General features: G+C 39.7%; 1 protein-coding gene across 3 annotated transcripts in view; it reads left to right on the top strand.

Moving 5' to 3' along the window:
* Positions 1–14,279, top strand: part of LOC136829553 (transmembrane protein 42) — a 271,989-nt gene that overhangs the window by 75,917 nt on the left and 181,793 nt on the right. The window contains exon 3 of one of the 3 annotated variants that reach the window (XM_067088391.1): positions 12,740–12,821. The exons of the other annotated variants lie outside the window; for them this stretch is intronic. Coding sequence (XP_066944492.1) covers position 12,821 — 1 coding nt within the window. The 5' untranslated portion in view covers positions 12,740–12,820. The remainder of the gene's footprint in view (positions 1–12,739; positions 12,822–14,279) is intronic. 3 annotated transcript variants of the gene reach the window in all.

Below are 14,279 nucleotides of genomic sequence, written 5' to 3'. Positions count from 1 at the left end.
AAGAGTGAGGGCAGTTAGCTAGCTAACCATGGTAGGGAATAGTTTAGAAAGTGAAATATTAGTAAGAGTAATGTCAAGTGTGGTTTATCCACAATTTTATTTTGGTAAGGGTACAATTTTTCTAATATTAACATAATACAATAATAATTTTACATTATAACAACATGGTAAATTGTACATATTGCATATTTTGAGTTCCAATTTCCTCATTTTAACCTTGATGTTAATTATCATAATGATTTTGCATGATACCTACATAGTAAATTCTAAAAATTACATTGCAGTACACTCCCTGAACACCTGAATTAGCCCTTAATCCCACTAGCCCAAACAACTCTCAACTACCCATGCCACTTAGTGGGAATTTTAACAGCCAGCGTTACCAGCGCTGTAGGTAAAATCTTGTCACTTGAGCTACCATAACAAACGGTTGGCAACGCTGACACAGGTGTGCGCCGACACGCCCCATTTTCGTCAATTGCTTTTTGTTCGCGCTGCTGGAAGGTTGCTTCCTTCTGCAGTGCGAGGTTTTAATCCTATTGCCTGACTTCTCTTTGTATTTTGGACTTGTGGTGAAGACCTGGATTGGATTTAACAGTTTTTCTCCTGGATTTTCTGGATATCTTCGACGTGGAATGTCTTTTGGATTTGGACTCGCTGGTTCCCGGTCCCGATTGTGCGTCACAGACTTTTCACCTTCTCTACCGTGCCATCGGCTTCGACGTCGGCCTCGACTGCCTACGACGGCGGACTCTGGCGCTCATCGCTTCTTCTTCCTGCAAAGATGGATGAGTACCTTGAGACATGATAGACATTCCGTCAGGTATGTAGGAAGGTTAATTGTGATGTCCAGACTCACTGCGATGAATGTTCCCATTGGAAGGCACAAGAGAGGGATGATTACATTCGTCATCGCAAGTCTTTGGGCTAGTAACGGCGGCAGACGTCGGTCAGATTCTCGTTGCCTCAAGTGTCTCAGACTTATGCTACAGATCAGTTGATGGATTTAGCGAGTTCAGTGGTAGTCAAACAGATAGAGGATAGGATTACAATTAGTAAGGAAAATTCAATAGCTAGTCTTCTTCAACATTTCTCAGATAGGGATAATAGTAGTATTAGGATGTCTAATTCTTCTTCCTTTCCAGCTCCCCTGCCTGTTCCAGAACCAGCCCTAACGGGTGCTGAGGGTAATGGCAGAACCGCAAGCCTCCGAGTGGGTAGGTCTGCCGGCCCCCTCGGCGCAGAGCAGGCAGTGAAGGATTCCCCCCCCCACCCCCCTGTAATATTGATAAATTTAATGTTGGTAATGTTAGGATCAAGATCTAGGTGTGATAAAAGAGGATAGGTTTGGGTTTGGTAGTTAGGAGAAGGTTTTAACGGTGCAGTGTCGTTCTCCTGAACGGGTTCTGGTTTCGGGTTCGATTGATTTTTGTGCTCTGACAAGAGTTTCTCTATTTCCTCTTTCGATCTGGCTCAGTCTCAAGTCAATGTTTCAGTTAAGGTGGGGCAGAATCCTTCTGCTTTCGCTTCTAACTCACTTCCTACTGTTTTCTAAATCTCCTACTGTAGTTTCCCCCTTCCCTGTATTTTTCTACTCCCCATCTAGTAAGGCGGATTATGGTGCGTCCTTTCGCCTTCTAAAGCAATTTGCGGGACCTGCAATTGGCTGTGGCGGGTTATAAGACGGATGGCGGGGTTTTTCGACGGGTATAGACCTTTGGCGAGAGGTTATATTTTTTCTCGAATGTCTTCTCTAACATTAGAGAGTATGTGGCACTGTAGTGTCCAGAATTCATGTCGGATATGTTTTCAGGATTAATGAGGGGGGCCAGATTCGGTGTACCTTCTTTCCTTTTCTTCTTCTGCTCCGGTCTTTCCTGCGGCTTCCGCATCTTCCGTTTTCCCTCTTCGATTTTGGTTTTCCTCCTCTCAGGTAACTTTTTTATGCGTCTGCTATTCCTATGCCTCCCTCCTTTTCCTTCCTTAGTACAGTCTTCTCCGGTAGGAGGAGCTTCCGGACAGGCGAAAACCCTGTTTCGGCAGATTTTGGCCGCAGGGGTCTCTTGTTCCATCCCTTCGGGTATGCGCAACCCCTTGCTTCCGCTTCATGCGGCTGTCCCGATAGCATCAGGTATTTCATAGGGTTTTTCCCGTCGATTCCAGTTCGGGTTTGCGCTCCGCAGTTTTGGCAGAGCATGCGGTACTTTCTTTGAGCAGTCCGCGGCTTTCATCGCCTGCATTTTCCGTGGCGGTAACTCAGGCTAGCTTCTACCTCTTTCATTCTCTCTCCTTCATCTTCTTCCGTCCCTCTACAGCGGTTTCGTTTGCGCATCCTCCCCCAAGATTTAACAGTGTTAGTTTGGCTACTCTCACTCGTCTTCCCCTTGGTAATAATGGGGAATTGGCTCCGGGGTTTTATCGGTTTAGCCTTCTCTTCCCGGCGGGTACCCGATTAGGTGCGGGTGCACAGCATTCTGGTTAGGTTGGTCCGATTGCGGACTCTTCATCGTTGTGCGGGGCTTCGTCCAGTGCCTCCTCCTTTGTCGGTCTTAGACCGTTCGGACATTGCGGAACAGAATTCTTATCCGTAGGTGCAGGAGATTCTGGCGGACTTAGAATGTCCTCTTGCCAGCAGTACAATTACGAACACAGGCTTGAGTATGTTACTTCATCGTACCCTCAAGCAAGAGCTCCGGACCTCCTGATTTTGAGGTTTTTATGACACTAAACCAGCTCCTACCTCTTTTTCGTGTTGGCTGGTTTGGTTCGATCAGGTTAGCCAGGCTTTGGAGGAAGGGGATGTTCGCTTAGCATCGGTAGTTGCTTCTAATAGACAGCACTTATCTCTTCTCTCTCCGAGTAGGACGATTTACGCAGTTCCAGGTAATCCTTCGGCAGGTGTCAGGTTGCCCCTCAACGAATCGGTTGAGGCATTCCTGTTTGTCTCCGGCGTCTTTTCAGCTCTTAGGGACTTCTCTTAGGGAAGCAGGTGCTTGGGGGTATGTGTTGCACAATCAGACTGAGGCTCTTGCACATTCTTTCTGGATGCGGTTCAAGTTATTATAATGCTGGTTCTAAAGAGTGACGGCTATGTCCCTTCAGATCCGTGGCTGTTGGCAGCCTAATAAATTTATCTTGAAGGGTTTGGCTAACCAGGCGAAAGCTTTGGCTTCGTCTACGATGTTTGGAGCAGGAAAGTCGAAATTTCTATCTTGGTCATCTTCCCCCTCAGTATCCGGACGTTCATAAGAGGGATTGCTTAGAACACCATTAGCCTTAGCTAATTCTTGTTCAAGGATGATGACGTAGCCAGTATGACGAACATGGTTTCTTCTAACTCATGTCTCCGGTGTCGGCAGTTATGCATCGTCGAGGATACAGTGTTGAAGTATCTAGACGATCCAGAGTGTTGTAGTATATAGACGATCGTTTAACTGGCCTCCTCTCCAGAGGAGCTAGTAAGAGCGAGGGAATTCTATGGAATTCTTAACATATTCAGGTAAGCTGATTCTCTCTCTTCCTCTGAGGGTTTTCACAACCCTAGAGAGAGTCCAATCGGTCCTTCACAGATAGAAGGGTTTCCGTCCAACAGGGAACGGCCATAACCAGCTTGGAGAAGCTTCTTAGGGAGAATGTCTCTCTCTCTCTCTCTCTCTTTTAATTCCAGGGTCTCGTGTCCGATGCGTTCTCTCTTCAGGTATGTCTCAGGAATTGCTGGGACTTCCACAACGAGAACGCTGTTATAGTCGGGAGCGATTCTTGCCTGTTGGATCGTTTGTGGTTGTCAGAAATGCATCTGACAGGTTAAAGGTCTATCGACTCCCCTCTTCCTGACGTTCATCTGTACACAGATGCCTCAGATCAAGGTTGGGAATCAACCTTGGAGGAATCCAGGCCTCGGAACGAGAGTAGTCAATAAATCTTCGGGAAAATCAATGCTGTAAAGGAAGCCCTCAGTTGTTCTCAGTCTTAGTGCGCTACAGAGTAGTGGCTATGTTTAGCGACAGCGTAATTGCCGTATCGTATCTGAAGAACTCGGAGGGGATCAGGCTCACAGAACTCAATACTATACTATAGCACAGTCCTGAGAGGGTGCGGAGAATGAAAGTGTCTCTTCTTCCCCAATTTATATCAGGAGTCTCAAAGTATGAGCAGATTCGCTAGGTCGCTCTCGTTCAGGTATTGGGGGGGAGAGTGGACTTTGACTCTGGAAGTAATATGTCAGGTTCTCCGGAAGTGACCAGCAACTGTCGACTTATTCGCGACATGATTAAACCATCGTCTTCCGGATTATTTCTCTAATGGTATCCCCATTTCAATAGTCACCAAGGTGACTTTACAAGTTGGAATCACTTGCAAGTGTACACCTTCCCTCCATCCGGTCTCATTAATCAAGTAATTGGGAAATCACAGGAGAGTGTCAAGGCGACCTGGAATCTAATAGCTCGCCATAACACGCTTGGTTTCCGGAACTCCTAGAGCTCTCTACAGAAGTTCTGCTGTCCCTGCCAATGCGAAACTACTCAGACGACTGCATTCTTTCTATTATTTTCCAAATCCTCGCGTGCTGGACTTAGTTGCAAGTCAACTGTAAAGAGAGCCGCTAAACAGTCCGGACTCCCTAAAACTGTGCCTAAATAGTTTTCTTTTAGATTAAGTCAACCCGTAAACCTTACCAGGTTCAGCTAGAAATGGTATAGAAGTTAGTGTCGCAAGGAAGGTCATTCCATCTCTTGACCTTCCATAGCCAAAATAGCGGATTTTCCTTTATTCTTCCGGAAAATCAAGAGTCTTTCATATTCGGCCATTGCTGACTACCGCTCAACGATTAGCGGTATATTTAGTTTCCACATTCCTGAAGTTTCAGGTAGTAGGATAATCGTTGATTAAGTTCTTGTAAGATTGAACGTCCTGTTTTTGCCGACTCGGGCGCCCTTATTGGGACTCATTGGAAGTATTTCAATATTTATCTTGCTTTCCCCTGCCTTTTAACCTATTGAAACTATAACGTTAAGACACTGTGAAGTTGCCTTTTCTTATGGCTTTAGCTTCAGCTAAAGGGTTGGGTGAGCTTCAGGCAGTTTCTAGGTTGGGTTCCTGTGCGAGAATGATACATATTTGTCTTTCTTCTGGAATTTGCGGCGACGAAAGAGTCGGAGGTTAAAACTCTGCCTCGTTCGTTTAAAGTTCTTTATCTGCAAGTGTTCATTACTGGTGATCCAGCGGAGATACCTTTATGTCCGGGGGGAGCATTAAAGTCTATTTATCAAGGGTTGCGAAACTCCTTCCGCTTCCGCACACACTTGTGTCTCCTCAAATCCTTCCCGTCCACCGTCAGAGAATGTGATTAGTTACTTTCGGAGGGCTTCTCAGGGTTGTTCTTTGTCGCCTTCAGCTCTGTATTTTCCCGACCGCACAGTATTCGGAGTATGTCCAATTCATCCTCCTTTTCCCAGGAATTATTTACTGCCGTCTATTCTGGAAGCAGCTACTTGAAAGTCTGTCTCATTGTTTACTCATTTTACTTAGTGATGTTCGATTTGCCTCACAGCGTTTAGCGGCGAAGTCTATTATGTAGGGTACGTTCATTTAGCTGAGGGGGGTATTAACGGCGGAGGTTGGAGGGTTATTCTCTTAAGGGGGTTTTACGGTCAAACGGTTGTCGAACGCGGTTCACAGACCTGTGTTTGGAGTGATGTCGAACGTGTGAATGGGGTATTTGGTTGGCAAACACATTGTCGAACGGTTTGAAGAAAGTCTGTTCGAGCCTGACTTTGTGGGCGGGGCTTCATTGTCCACAAACCGTTTGAATGTGAGAACGTGCGTCAAACATCAAACTTCAGTTTATAGTTGTAGTAGTAACAACAGTAGCAACACCAATGACTCTGAGATCATGAGATGTCGCACTATTTTGCACGTGTAGTGGTGAAGTTTATTATCTAAGGTGCGTTCATTTAGCTGAGGTGGTATTCGCTTAGTGCGGAGGGTTATTCTCTTAGGCCGCGTTAGCGGCGAAGTCTATTTTCTAGGGGCGTTTATTTAGCTGATGCGGTATTCGCATAGTGAAGAGATTCTTAGGTTAACCAGATAGAGGAATTCCTTTTAGTCTTTAGAATTCTTAGGCAACAGTGATAATATAATCACAAGAACTTAGGTTTAGTACGTTTTAAGTATCTTAGTCTTTGATAGTTCCCTATTTTCTAGGGCGTTTATTTAGCTGAGTCCAAGAGATTCTTAGGTTAACCAGATAGAGGAATTCCTTTTAGTCTTTAGAATTCTTAGGCAACAGTGGAACTACGGTATCTTAGTCTTTGATAGTTTCCTTACGAGAGTCCAAGGGGGTACTCTAGTAGGCTAGGCTATTTCGTCGGCACCGAGATACTTTTTCGCTCGTCGATCGTCGGACCTTATCCGGAGGATCAGTGGCTCGGGACAGTACTTCATTTCCCTCCATACACGAGAGGCTTTGAATAGCCACATGGGAGGTCACCGTACTCCTCCATACATGAGAGGTTCTGAAGAACCACATGGGAGGTCGACGGACTGAGACAGTACGGACCTGATGGGCGATCAAAGTACTTTCCATCATGTCTCATCACCAAAAGCAACGATTGATAAGGTGAGTGTTTAACTAGATAGGTATCCTAGCCGAGAGTACTGACCTGACTCGACCAAAGTACTCTCCAACAGGTCTCTTCACTGAAACCATTGATTGATATGGTGAGTGTTTGGCTAAATGGATATCTTATGCAGAGCAGATTGGTGAGCTACCATCTCTGCGGTTGTCAAAGGGGCATGCAATAGAATTGATCCCTCCTCCTCTAAATGTTGTTAATCGGGCTAATTCAGGTATTCAGGGAGTGTATTGCAATATGAAGTTTTCATAATAAAACTAATATTGTAATACTTACCTGAACACCTGAATGATTCCCACCCTCCTTCCCCACATCAATTTTGACCTTGAATAAAGCAATTGACGAAAATGGGGCGTGTCGGCGCACACCTGTGTCAGCGTTGCCAACCGTTTGTTATGGTAGCTCAAGTGACAAGATTTTACCTGCAGCGTTGGTAACGCTGGCTGTAAAAATTCCCACTAAGTAGGATGGGTAGTTGAGAGTTGTTCGGGCTAGTGGGATTAAGGGCTAATTCAGGTGTTCAGGTAAGTATTACAATATTAGTTTTATTATGAAAACTTCATTTTTTCACAAGGCATTTCTTAATAATGTAATGGTTGAGGTTCATCACGATGAATATATGAAGATACTCTTCTCCACCATCTGTGGTCTGTGTTGTTTGGGTGGCTTCTCTCTTCTGCTACGGATTCTTCTGTTAATTCACTGTTGTATTGATCTAGTTTGCTCCATATGTTGGTTGCAAACAATATAATGTCACGATGCGTATCAAGTACCTGGTTATTACACAACTAATCTCAAGATTCAAAAATATACCTCACTTCAGCCAGATACCTGAACTCTCATAACATTAATTATTACGACTGAATACTCTAAAGGTAACAGTGATCCCTTAAGAAAAAACTTATTTATCAGTCACTTGAAAAATCAAACTAAGTCTATCAGAATAATTTATCAGTCACTTGAAAAATCAAACTAAGTCTATCAGAATATGTGTGAGGTATCAAAAATTAAACTAGAAATATTCTAGAGTAGAAGGGCATCACTCCATCAAAAAACTCTTTATCACTTAGCCTTATGCACACACAATCAACCCTATTCACTGGTGATCAATAAATGAAACACTGTTTTTCTAAAAATGTTAAATACAAATATTTATTTTTAAATTCAAAGTTTATAATTAGAATTCACAATTAATTAGAATTCACAATCTGAAAAATTTACTATTACTTGAAAATAATACAACACTCAATTAATTCTTGAATTAGATTATGAAACAAAACTAATTCACAAACACTTTATCAGGAATTTAAATTAATCAAGCAAAATTTAAACTATCAAGAATTACTCAAGATTTGAAAAGAAACTCAATAAATGAAATCAAGTATGCAATGTTAAATTACGTATGCAATGTTAAATTATACCAAGAAATATTTAAAATGCTATGTAAATAAATGTTACATCACAAACATAAAAAATGTGAAAATATAAAGAGATTGTAAATAGAAAAACACACAAAAATACACATAAGATTTATCAATAATGATTTCACTTGGCAAAAATTTCCTAACTTATCATACCATGGTATTAATAAGTAAAATTCACGTTACCTCACACAAAATTGTGAAAACCTCTGTAAATCACTTGCTGCAGCTGCGTTACACAATACACACTTTTTTACCAGGCGCCGTTACGAACTACTGTAAATAACTTTACTAAATTCAGATCTCAAAAGTTAATGCTAATATGTGACCACAAAACACTACGTTAAAAGAATCTCTTTCTAAGAACGAGAGAGAGAGAGGGGGAACCAATTCAACTGGTCTCAGAAATCAGAATGAAATAGATTTTAGGATTCCAGAAACACGAAACAATTACACGATGTCATTAAAGCATTTTGGGTGCGAGATACAAAAGAAGCTTTTAGAAGGAAAGTTACGTCATCTCAGCAAAACGTTTTGAACGCAGTCTAACAAAACATGACATAATTGATCAAGACACGTATTCTTTCTCTCAAAGTGGTGTACGTGAGTCGAACAATGCATGTAACAACATGGAATCCCTCGTCTTGAGCCCGTACGGGATGAATCGGCGTTTGTTTTCAAAACCTGTCATCACTAACCCAAAACAAAGCGCTCGCTCTTATCTTAACTGATGACAATTGAAATGAAACAAGTCCTGGTGGACACACACACGTGTTCAAATACTACACTTTTACCAAGAAAGATATTATTCAAAACTACGGTACTATTAAAATTGTATTAATTCTAAATTACGCTATCAAGTTACTTAATCATTAGTTCTTTTGAGATCTGATGCCAAACTAAACATGACACTTTAGCGATCATTATCATTACACATAACACATGAAAAAAGTAAATATGTCAAAATTATAGGAGGATATACGTATTACAAGGCAACATCATGAAATTCCTCCCCCCAGATTACTTATCCCGGGTTTGAATCCAACGATTCACAACGGGATAAATAATCTGCTATGACATGATCTTTTCCTGAATTATGTTTAACCCTTACATTATATGGTTGCAGGCATAAAAACCACCTGGTCAGTCTCATATTATTATTTTTCATCTTATTAATGAATGAGATTAGGTTGTGATCCGACAACACTCAAATTTCTTCATTCCTAGGTTGGTTCACATACACTTCAAACTTTTTCAATGCTGTAATTAATGCTAATGTTTCTTTTTCAATTGTTGAGTAAGTTTTCTGGTGCTTTTTCAACTTTGAAGACATGAAACATACTGGATGGAAGATTTTGTTGTCATCTTCTTGAAGTAGAACAGCTCCAATTCCACAGTCGGATGCATCAACTTGTATCACGAACTTTTTATTGAAGTCTGGAGCTTGAAGCACTGGTCTTGAAGTTAACCCTTAAACGCCTACTGGACGTATCATACGTCGACTAAAATTGTCTGTTGGGTGCCAAGTGGACGTACCGTACATCGACTACAAAAAATTTCAACCTTCGGTCAACTTTGACTCGACCGAAATGGTCGAAAAATGCAATTGTAAGCTAAAACTCTTACATTCTAGTAATATTCAATCATTTACCTTCATTTTACAACAAATTGGAAGTATCTAGCACAATATTTCGATTTATGGTGAATTTTTGAAAAAAACTTTTTCCTTACGCCTCTTAGCGCTGTAACTCGCCAAAAATTTCAGAAATTCTTTCGTCATTTTGTCGTAATTTTTGCACTGTTTTATATTACTTTGTTACATAAAGTTTTATATATGAAGATGTGTGCAATTTCATGTAAAATACAGCAAAATACAACCCATGGTTGTAGCTTTTATCAGTTTGGAAATATTTTCATATAAACCACGATAACTGCCAAAATTTCAACCTTCGGTCAACCTTGACTCGACCGAAATGGTAAAAACACAATTGTAAGCTAAAACTCTTACATTCTAGTAATATTCAATCATTTACCTTCATTTTGCAACAAATTGGAAGTCTCTGCACAATATTTCGATTTATGGTGAATTTTTGAAAAAACTTTTTCCTTACGTCCGCGCCAGAAATTCTTTCGTCACGTTGTCGTAATGTTTGCACTGTTTTATATTAGTCGTTACATAAAGTTTTATATATGGAAATGTGCGCAATTTCATGCAGAATACAACAGAAAATAACTCATGGTTGTAGCCTTTATCAGTTTTGAAATATTTTCATATAAATCACGATAACTGCCAAAATTTCAACCTTCGGTCAACTTTAACTGGACCGAAATGGTCAAAAAACGCAATTATAAGCTAAAACTCTTACATTCTAGTAGTATTCAATCATGTACCTTCATTTTGCAACAAACTGGAAGTCTCTAGCACAATATCGATTTATGGTGAATTTCTGAAAAAAAAAATTTTTCCTTCGTCTCATAAGATGATAACTCGGCCAACATCTCAGAAATTCTTTCGTCACGTTGCGTAATGTTTGCATCGTTTTACATTAGTCGTTACATAAACTTTTATATATGAAAATGTGTGCAATTTCATGTAGAATACAACAGAAAATAACTCATGGTTGTAGCTTTTATCAGTTTTGAAATATTTTCACATAAATCACGATAACTGCCAAAATTTCAACCTTCGGTCAACTTTAACTCGCCTGAAATAGTCGAAAAACGCAATTGTAAGCTAAAACTCTTACATTCTAGTAATATCCAATCATTTACCTTCATTTTGTAATAAATTGGAAGTCTCTAGCACAATATTTCGATTTATGGTGAATTTTTGAAAAAAACATTTTCCTTACGTCCGCGCGGTAACTCGGCCAAACATCTCAGAAATTCTTTCGTCACATTGTCGTAATGTTTGCACCGTTTTATATTAGTCGTTACATAAACTTTTTTATATGAAAATGTGTGCAATTTCATGTACAATACAACAGAAAAAAACTCATGGGTGTAGCTTTTATCAGTTTTGAAATATTTTCATATAAATCACTATGAATAGAAAAAATTCGACTTTCGGTCAACTTTGACTCGACCGAAATGGTAAAAAACTGCAATTATAAGCTAAAACCCTTACAGTCTAGTAATATTCAATTAGTTTAATTTTTTAACAAACGGGAAGTCTCTAGCACAATATTTCGATTTATGGTGAATTTTTGAAAAAAACAATTTTTTACGTCCGAGCGTTACGAATTCATGCATCATTTTGTGATAATATTTTCTCTGTGTTGCTTTGATCGTTTTACAATTTGTTATATACCAAAATCATCACAATTTAGTGTACAATACAACGAAAAAAAAAAAAATAACCCGTTAGCTTTAACCGTTTTGCTCACAGCGCGATTTGTATAAAATTATATATGAAAAATTTTTTTTGCGCTGTCATATATTTCAATATTTATATATGATAATATTTTTTTTCATTTCTGATGGTTGCATACTAAACTTCAGGCAATGACAAAAAAAAGGAGCCAAAAATGAACTCTTAATCTTGAAAACTAAGCGTGCTGTGATTTTTTTGAAAATTTTTTTTTTCTGCTTGGCGCTTAACTCCGAACTTTTACGGCATACGGGAGACGTTTTTGTAAATAGAGGCTCTGCGTTTAAGGGTTAATATGGCTTTAACCTTCTCAAATGATTTTTGACATTCTGGAGTCCAAACAAACTTTCTTTTAGGACTGGTTAAGTCAGTTAAGGGAGCCACTACGGCTGAGAAATTTGGACAGAATCAGCGATAAAATCCAGCCATGCCCAAAAATCTTTGTAGCTGTTTCCTCGTAGCAGGAGGGGTAGCCTTGCGGATACCTTCTACATTAGCATCAATAGGAGCGAGAAGGCCCTTTCCAACTTCAAATCCTAGATACTGTACAGTTGCCTTTCCAAACTCGGTTTTTGGTAAGTTGATTGTTAGTTCTGCTTCCCGTAGTTTCTTGAACACTTTTCTTAATATCTTCAGATGTTCTTCCCATGTATTAGAATAAATCATAATGTCATCAAGGTATACACCTACTCCTTCTATTGATCCTAGTAGTTGATCCATCACTCGCTGGAATGTTGCAGGTGCATTCATCAGACCAAACGGCAAAACAGTGTATTGATACAGTCCAAAAGGAGTAATGAAAGCTGACAGCAACTGAGCATTCTCATCTAAGGGAATTTGATAATATCCTTTCAACAAGTCTATCTCGGAAACAAATTTGGCTTGCCCAATATTATCAAGTAATTGATCAATAAGAGGCAAAGGATAATTGTCAGCCACACTGATGAAATTCAGTTTCCTATAATCAGTACACATCCTAAATGACCCATCTGGTTTCTTCACTAACACACAAGGAGAACTATAATGACTTGAACTGGGTTCTACTAATCCATGCTGCAACAAATATTCAACTTTTTTCTTCAAAACATCTCGATGAAAAGGTGATAAGCGATAAGCTCTCATTTTAAAAGGTTTTCCATCTTCTCTGATCTTTATCTCATGCTTTGTCAGATTGGTACACCTAGGTACATCTGCAAAAATTTCAGGGAAACTTTGAATCACTTCACTTAATTCACTACTTTGCTCAACACTCAGATGTTTTAATTTAACTTCCAAATTTTCTAATATTGAAGAATTGTTCATCTTGTTTTCAGCTCCCAATTCGTAGCCGTCATCGTCCTCTGTAGATGAAGTTGTCTGTGTTATTGACACTGTTCCAGTTTTAGTCTCTGAGAAGTAAGGTTTCAAAAGATTCACATGTATCTTCCTCTGTCGTTTTCTTCTTCCTGGTGTTTCAATCACATAAGTTCGATCACTTAACTTCTCTATTATCTTATAAGGACCTTGAAACTTATTGGTAAGGGGAAATCTTTTCACTGGTAAGAACACTAGAACTTGCTGTCCAATACTAAAATTTCTTAGCTTAGTCTTAGCATCACATTTTCTTTTCATTTTCTCTTGACTTATTTTCAAATTTTCTAAAGAGAATTTTCTAATTTCTCTTAGTCTTTTCCTCAAGTTCTTCACATATTCTCCTTGGATTTCCTCTTGATTTTCTTCCCAATTCTCTGCAAGAATCTTCAATGGACCTCTAATGTCTCGACCAAAAATCATTTCATTTGGTGAACATCCGATGCTTTCTTGATAAGCATTCCTAACTTCAAATAATATTAAAGGTAAACCAGCATCCCATTCTCTTCCTGATTCATTACAATACTTAGTTAACATATTTTTCAATGTCTGGTTGAACCTTTCCAAGGCTCCTTGAGTCTCTGGATGATAAGCAGTTGATAACTGTTGTTTTACTCCTAACAAGTTCATCACATCCTGGAATAATTTTGAAGTAAAGTTCATTCCTCTATCACTTTGCACAATTTCTGGTATTCCAAACTTGGAGAAAAACTCCACCAACTTCTCAGCAATTACCTTTGCACTTATACTTCTTACAGGAATCGCCTCAGGATACCTAGTCACTGGACACATTAATGTTAATAGATATTCATTTCCTTTCTTTGTTTTCGGAAGTGGCCCAACCACATCTATAATTACCTTGCTAAAGGGTTCTCCTCTAACTTCTATGGGTTGTAGGGGTGCTTTCTGAATGGTTTCATTCGGTTTTCCAGCTATCTGGCATGTGTGACACACTCTGCAAAATCTGCTAACATCCTTGTGAAGTCCAGGCCAGAAAAAATACTTCATAATCTTCTCAACAGTCTTCCTGATTCCCATATGTCCAGACTTGTGCGCTACTGCTACAACTTGTTTCCTCAATGGATATGGAATCAAAATTTGATGATATTCACCCCATTCAGCATTTCCTGGTATATCTGCAGGTCGATGCTTCCTCATTAGCAATCCTTCCTTTAGATAATAACAGGTGGAGGTTTGTTGCATCTCTTCTTGATCAACAACTCTGAAGAACAGATCAGCCAATGTTGTATCCCTCTTCTGCAGTTTCATTAGCTTCTCTCTAGTCACTTGACCAACTTCAAGGGCTGAACTTTCCATATCTGCTAACTCTGCTTCTGTAGTTTCACTACTATATTCAGGAACACTTTGACTACTTGGAGTCTCTTCAATAACAACAGGATCCACTTCTTCTTGGGAAATCTCTTCATTACTAGGGAAAATTTCACTTTCATGGAACAGCTCTTCTAATCTTAAAGATCCATCACTTGATTCTTCTGGTGCAGG

The sequence above is a fragment of the Macrobrachium rosenbergii genome, chromosome 44, assembly GCF_040412425.1.
Source record: "Macrobrachium rosenbergii isolate ZJJX-2024 chromosome 44, ASM4041242v1, whole genome shotgun sequence".
NCBI lineage: Eukaryota > Metazoa > Arthropoda > Malacostraca > Decapoda > Palaemonidae > Macrobrachium > Macrobrachium rosenbergii.
This window is presented reverse-complemented; position numbering and strand designations above follow the sequence as displayed.